General features: G+C 34.6%; 1 protein-coding gene across 1 annotated transcript; it reads left to right on the top strand.

The window, feature by feature from the left end:
- Positions 1-6,259, top strand: Smp_060080 (hypothetical protein). The gene is made up of 4 exons (XM_018793883.1): positions 1-98; positions 134-226; positions 1,609-2,141; positions 5,709-6,259. Exons 1-3 carry the CDS (start codon positions 66-68, stop codon positions 2,008-2,010), a joined length of 528 nt encoding a protein of 175 aa, XP_018648351.1. The 5' UTR covers positions 1-65; the 3' UTR covers positions 2,011-2,141; positions 5,709-6,259.
- The last annotated feature ends 1,829 nt before the right edge of the window (positions 6,260-8,088 follow it).

Genomic DNA, 8,088 nt, shown 5'->3' with positions numbered 1-8,088 from the left:
TGTAAATCGTCAATGTAGTGTCTGTTTTTCATGTAACTCGATTGATCGGTACTTTAAAGATTAAGATGCTTTGTTGCATTCCAAACTCTCCAGCTGCTGTAAGATCCTCTTTAATTCATTTCCAGGGTTTTAGAGACGGATAAAAGTTGACCGGTATTCCATAGGTAATCCGATAAACTTTCGACACATTGCACACATGGGTAGCTCAGAAAATTCCGATAATAATGTAAGTTCCTCTGTAAACTTGCCTGTTCCAATCCGCTTGTTTTATGTACCACTTTATATTTCAACCTAAATGTATCATCATATCACTTGTCCATACACTGTAAATTCATGTAACTACCTCATATATAATCTTACTTTAACATTGCGATTATAAAAATCAGCTTAGACTGCGGTTTTTCGGGCTTTTTCCAGCAGCTCTCTGTTTTTTAGATAGGGGATATCGCTTCTATTCAATACACGAGTTTAGAACGAACGAACGCTATATACAAAATTAGAAAGTTTTCAGTATCAATATGGCTAAAAGCTCCACAAATAAAAAGGGATTCCGAAACTTTTGGCCGCTAACCCACGAGAATGCGCTGTGTTCTTTAAGTTTTGGCTAACGATGATACCTATGTCACTGTGTCTGGACAACAGGTAGCTCATTGTCATTACGAATTACCGATGTGTACCTATCAAATATTAAATAGGTTTTAATGGGCAGGTGTATTTTAGTTGTCCATTAATATGCAAGATAAAGTTACTCGGGAATTATTGGTAGAAACCACTTTAATGACTCAAGAATCTTGACAAGACATTACAGTATATCCCAATTTGTTTCGTCATAAGTGGGGACAGACGTGTATTCATTGCTTGGTAACTACACATTTGGCGTCAAATTAATACAGGTTGAATTTTATCCTACTACGATTAAAGGAAAATATACCATACATTGCCTTAAAATTCAAATGAGCGCCTAACCGTACATAGACATATATATAATAAGCAATGTTTCTTAACCGAAAGCATTACGTAAACAATCGGATTTTTAGTCTCCTTACTACGGTTAAAGGTTGGGGCTACAGTGAATTGACAATGTTAAAATATACCCATATTTTTGAAGAAGCAATACTGGACATGTTGAAATTTTAGGCGAATCAGACCACTTTATCGGTACAAGATTATCACACAAACATAGCAGGTAATGAAGAACAAAATTACTGATGACACTGTATGCAAATTTATAAACAGATGTTAGGATAATGAACAATGTACTGTCTTAATTTCAAAACTATTCTTCTTGTTACCTGTCTTACAAGATGAAATCCTTGATACGTGACGGTTTACTGTCCTACTTTTTATTCTTAATAAACATATAAGTATGCCGAAAATAGACTTATCATAAGCAGTTGGAAGAGGGGTCAGTTCCTACATTTTTTTGAACAACCGATTTAAAGGTTAATCACACATCGTAATAGTTCCGCTTGTAATTTAGACGTAATACTTTACAAACCTTTATCTATAAGTCTAAATCTAGATAGGCTTGACATTTTGTCAATATTTTTTGTTTACAGTGTGTCCTATTTTACACACTTAAATATACACTTTGTCCTGTCCTTAAAGGTGTGCAATTCTTTTCGTCTGGACCAACAATCTCTACCAGTGCACTTAAGATTGATTGATTTACCTAATCTGTCAAGTAACAACAACACTTCAGCATCATCTGGTCCTTTGACTCCATCAAGTTTATGTATCAGCCCTACAGTTTCACTTACTTTTACCACTCAATCATCAATGTTAACAACTATAACAAAGTCAACCAAAAGGAACTCGCTTTTGGATCCTAATCCTGTGTTACATGAGCCTTGTAAAACAACTCACGTTGTTATGCGCCATTCAACTCACTTGAGCAATCTAAAGTCAGAATCACCTCGTCTAGATCTCAGTTTACCGTTGCCTCCACCACCACCACCACCTCCTCCTGTTAACCCTGGCAGTCTTCGTTCTATGTTGCAATCATCTTAACAAAATAAAATTTCTCTCGACAACTAATCGTATTTCCTTTATTTTATCCAATTGGTCTTCTGATTTGAAGCATAACTTTCACTGTTGTTCCCGTAAATTACTTTTTCCTGTTATTTGATTACAAACACCAGGTTAGTTTTTTTAATGTTAAATTTCAGTCCGTATTTTTGACTTGTCATGTTAGTTGATTTTACTATAACTTGCAAATTCCATAGATTTCAAGAAGCATGAATTCACCAAGTCGGCTGATATGAATGTTTTTGAGTTAATAGCCGTTATGTTTCTAACTTTGATTGCAATTTGAACGTGCTACAAATCCAAAAGACTGCGTGACTTTACGTCATAATATTTATGTGGTTTAACCTTTATAGTAAGTGGTAAACTTCATATATCGTTACTGAACTTTTGGATCTAGTATGGTAGTATGACACTTCGTACTGAACAGTCTAAACTGATGAATTATTCCGTCGACAAAACTGACAAAAATTACCATAGTATCATTCTTATAACAGTCTAATCGCTATTTCTTAGGTGGATTATCATCAATTATGTAGAGTGGACAGACCTTTGTCTAAGCAGTCGACCGACCGTACCTCTAATATGCCCTTCAAATGATAGTAGTGCTTGTTATTTTAATTGTGTCTCCACAAGTTTGGAAACCACTACCTATCATGGCCTAAGGAACTGTATTGTTATATCGGTTCCTACATGGAAGATATGGCCTTTGTGAAGTTTATTATTCTGTTATTTACTTTGTTATGTAAGATCAATACTGAATCGTACTGTTGATTTCTCCGTACCAAAGATAATTCGTCAAGTTCTTCGAGATCAGCACGAAAATATTGTCGTTATTTTTGTTACTCTCTGAATTTCAATTCTCCGATGGATATTCTACACTAGTTATCAGTTCTTTCAACATCGCTACATTGTATCATTGGTTCGGCATAGCTTTTAACCTAGTCAATAAAACCTTGATCGTTGTTGGGAGTGTGTGGGTGGTTGTCGATTTTTGGTTTCCCAAACCTTTAAAATGTACTTTTTGTTGTGTTAGCTCCGTACTTTCGATGCTTTATCATCAGCAACTTAGATCCCTTTTTGTGGGGATTCTTCTTTCAGACCAATCTCTTCTAACTCTTCCTCTTGTTGCGGTAAGTCAATATCTTTGAAGACATTGGTTGTTTAAAGGAAGTGCATACTTCTGCCCTTAGCGGTACAACTTCTCCGTCAGACTCTACGTTTGCTGCTCTTTAAGTTACATACTTGGCAAATAGAACCTAAAACATTGATATTCTAGCCAATATGGCTCCATTAAGCCATCAAAATACAAGGACCGGATCACCACATCAAAGTAATAGCTGTGGTCTTTGAATTCCTGACTAGGTTTGTTATATAATGGTTACGTCTTTGATACATAGTATACTATTTTGACAAGATGAGGAGTTTGTGGAATTATAACACTTTGAATACTTAGAATAAAGATTCAGAGATTTTCTACTCCGGATATTGTTTTCAGAGTGAATGATGATCTTTTTAAATTGATATGCTTCATTTACTGTAAAGACCCCATACGCGCTGAGTTGTTGGAAGATAGACCGTTTCACATCCGCTTGATTATAACGGAAATGTGACTCTCTTAATTGGTTGATTTTAAGGTGGCTTTATTATACTAATTGAGATATTCATTTCTTGCATCTAAAACGTCCCTGGGAAACCGGCTGAATAAATTGAAAGGTCCAGCTATTGGTGTAGTATGAAGAATACCGCTCCAATGTTACTCATGAAGTCCTTACTGGAAAATTTAAGAGTATATGTGTAATAAGGGTTTCTTTTGTTGGACCAGTTTTTTTATCCTCAACAAATCCAGTAGTACTGTTGTGAACGAGAACACGGGTGGGGATAACCAATGTATTTTAATACAATATTACAGAGTATCTTGGTAAAATAAAAGAACCATAAACTGAATACTTCATTTGCAAATTTCCATCATTTGTCCTTCACATTCTGTATGATTCTTCAACTTTACAATCCCTTCCTATTTTCCCTTCTATCCTCTTCAACCCGATCTTCTTAGCCTTTTGCTACCAACTTTTCCACTTCCGATTGGTGTTACATACTACTTATGTTGATGGATATAAGTAGCATACACCACAGTAAGACCTTATCTTTTGATGAAGAAAATGGTACTACTCCCTAATAAAACACTAATAATAAGTTATTAATAAATTAATGTTGTCATCAACTTCACCAGTTGACCAATTAATTTGAGTACTTGGTTTCAAGCAAACTTTGACTGCTAGTGATGCTATCCTGTTTCTTAACCCAAAGTAGGTAGAGTAGGGCTCAAACATGCAACTTAATGACGAAAATTCAGACGCATTAGCCGCTAAGTCATCACTCCATTTATTATCAAATTTCCGAGTTATATCCACTGAATGTCCTATTTTCCGATTTAAAAAACATAGAGTAAGCGAGAAAACTCCTATCAGTTACACTACAGTTTTGTGTAAAATTTGAAATATACCTAATAGCAGACTGTTAGCTGTTAGGTTAACTACCTGAAACAATAATCATAAAAAGTTAAAGTTAGTGATTAAAGTTAAAATAAAAAGTGTGGGTAAGTCATTTACGCGAAATTGTTAAGTCCTACTATCCCAACAAGAGATATTACTGTCACTACTTTTACTACTCTGTGATTTCCCCTGAGTTGATGGAGTATGGCAACTTGTGCCAGGTTTCACTTTGCATATGGATGAGTGAAAAAAGACAAGGAGCTATAAAATGTTATATACAGGCATAACATAGTGGTTAGAAACAGCATTTTAATGCATTCTGTGGCTTACTTAAGAACAGTCTCAACCTTTGCCGCTAAGTAAATTCAAGCATCATTTACAAAACGTTTGAATTCAACATTAACAATTAATCTTGAACAACAGAGAAAAATGGTTTTATATAGTTGAAATCCTGAGTCAATTGAAGCTAGACCACCATGGAAAACCTGAAAGCACTGACTAGCTTCAATTGACTCAGGATTTCAACTATATAAAAATACTAAAATCTCCACAAAACCTTCTAATAGAGAAAAATAGCTTGTTCATATTTTAATTCTACCAATCACGAAAAAATGAAACAAAAGAGTACGGGAAATACACTCTTCTTGCTCATTGTCACAGTAAGTTAAGAGTATATGAACATAAATTTGGGAATACTCTCAATAACAATGAAGTTGTAACATTTAAATTAGGTTGTTATTATTTCTTCATCTTATAGTTTACGTGACAGTGATCTATAATAAGATGTAAACAATGCTGTCAAATGATGGTTTGTTAACATTAATGATGTAAGAATAAGAATGATAAAACACTTTTACGCCTGATTATCTCGATAAAATCTTTCAATTATTATTATCTGTCTAAATATTTCATTTTGGATTGCTTTAATTTCCATACCAACATGATTGATGTTTTCCTTACATTTGCATTTTTCAGTTTATTGCACTTTTCGTTTCACTGACTTTTCTATTAATTTTGACTTTGTGTACTGTTGCCAACTAGTTACGATTTGGACTGATCCATCTTAGACAAGGTTCTTCATTTATCTCATTGTTTGCACAACTTTCACAATGAACCGATCAAATTACATTGCCTTTTACTTATTTATATCATTATTTACTTACGATCATTGTTCTTATTATATTTCAGATTATAAATAAACTAAGACTTTTCCTGTTGGTAGTCAACCAATCCTCACATCCGTTGTAGCCACTGTCACCGCCCAACTAATACCTTATCCATATCATCTCTTCTAAATGTAATGAATAATAACCGTTCCCTTGGTCGTATTCTGCTGCCTATTTGTCGAGCGCATTTAATAGCTAACTAGCTTTTGTTTGATATATTTCTTCTTTTCTTCTCTCTTTATATGTCGCATGAAATGAATGTCAAGTGACCATTATCAGCACGCGGTTTCATCTACACGGATCATCATCTCCATATTCTTTGTTTACCTTTTTCGTATTTTAGATTTTCAACACTTATAAACATGACAACACTTACGCATACACACACTCATACACACTTAGCACATACTATTTATATCATCAGATGACTATTAATAAGTAGTTAATGCAGTACTTCATCATATGCTCCTGTTGTTACTTCCTTCTTGTCTTTAGCTATTCTTAATTAATTGTGCTATATGTTACGATGATTTGTTTTTTTTGTATATATATATATATATATATATATATATATATATATATATATATATATATATAATGCCCTCATGTGTACTTTCACCTTTGCTTTTGTTGTTCGTTTTGTATTGTTTTTCATTTCTTACTTTTGGTTTTCTGTCGTAAGAAAAAAGATGAAAATTTGCTTCCGAATTTTATTCACTAGTTTATCGTTTCTCTTGTTCTGATCTAATATTAATAATAACATTTATGATTTTTAGAATTGTTTTCTTACGATTTGTTTTTTACATAAAATAAAAGTGTGTTATGTACCTCGTTCCTCGATGTTGTTTTCTCCTTGTGTCGCGATAAAGGAAAACGAATGAATAGTTATGGCATACTTTTGCGTGTACGTGTGACCTGCTTGACTTAGTTACAATCCATTATAGTTACTATTTTTGTGTATCTTGTTAATTACTTGAAGAAAATAATAAATATATTTGAAATATTTTGGTTAGCGTATATTATAATAGTAATCAATCTGAATTATTTTCACTTTTCTTAATCTCAGCATGTGATATTCAGCTTATTAAAACTTCATCAGTCGCTTCATGTTAAGATCAGACCACTTACATGGAGATTAACGAGAAAGCAACAAAATCCCAATCAATTGTTGAGTATATTGATTATTTTTACAACTCTTCTTTTTAGAGATGTATGCATACTTATTTGAATAATGTTTGACCAGTTTTCTTACATTGTATATTTATGAAAATCGCAATAACGAAAAAAGACTGAAAGATACTCCTTATGTGCTATGAAAATTAAGCTTTTGCCGGCGGGACTAAACATTATGGACGAGCCAATCAAAAGCTTTCGCGGGTTTTCAAGGTCACGGCGCTAAGTTTGGCACCTGATGCTTACGTACGATCGGTTTACAGCGGATTTTAGAGAAGACGTGATAATTCAGCGTCTACAAGAGAAGTGATTATTAAGAAGTTCCTATACTTGTAACTGTGATACTCAAATAACTTTTTTTCGCTCGATCACGATTAAGGTTAAGACCCTAAACCTAACCATAAACCTAAACCATACCAACAACATTGAAGCTATGTGGTCGAGGCTAAAAGAATTTTTGAGACCATATCATGGCTCCAGAGATCGACTACTATGGAGCCATATGGATGAGTTCATGTACCGTATGCACTATGATTTCAGAACTTCTGACCCTGAGAAGTTTTTGAGCCATGTAAAAGAGCAGTATCCGCTTTATTTTTTTAGTTTTGTATAATATATTTTCACTGTATACTAACTGTCTTCTGATTGGCTAATATTTCTCAAGGTCTTTTAAGATTCGTTCAAAGGTCGTCCATAAAGTTTAGTCTCGCCCTTTTGCCAACTTACGTCACCTATGGCGAAGACGAGATATCCGTCTATCAATTAAGGGACGAGTATACTGCGCAGCAGTCCGCTCTGTTTTACTTTACGGCTGCGAAACGTGGCCCTTAGGAGTAGAAGATACTCGTAAGTTACTAGTATTTGACAACAGATGTCTTAGAAATATTGCTCGCATCTGCTGGAATAACCGGGTAAGTAATGGTGAGGTTAGACACAGGGTATTAGGAAATGATGATAAATCAGTTGACGAGATAATGAATCTTCATCGACTGAAATGGTTGGGCCACGTGTTACGTATGCCTGAACACTGATTACCACGACGCTCTATGCTGACTAGTGTAGGGGATGGTTGGAAAAGAGTTAGGGGCGGCCAAACCAAAACGTGACATCAGTGCTTGAAGTCACTAACTTCTAGTCTGAGCCATGTTGGTAGATGCAGACTACCTGGTTGGAGTCCGCGTAACTATCGTGACCAATGGTTGGAGACTCTAGGTGACATGGCTCAGATC

Source organism: Schistosoma mansoni, chromosome 1 (assembly GCF_000237925.1).
Source record: "Schistosoma mansoni strain Puerto Rico chromosome 1, complete genome".
Lineage (NCBI taxonomy): Eukaryota > Metazoa > Platyhelminthes > Trematoda > Strigeidida > Schistosomatidae > Schistosoma > Schistosoma mansoni.
The sequence above is the reverse complement of the archived record's forward strand: the minus strand, read 5'-3'. Positions and strand labels throughout refer to the sequence as shown.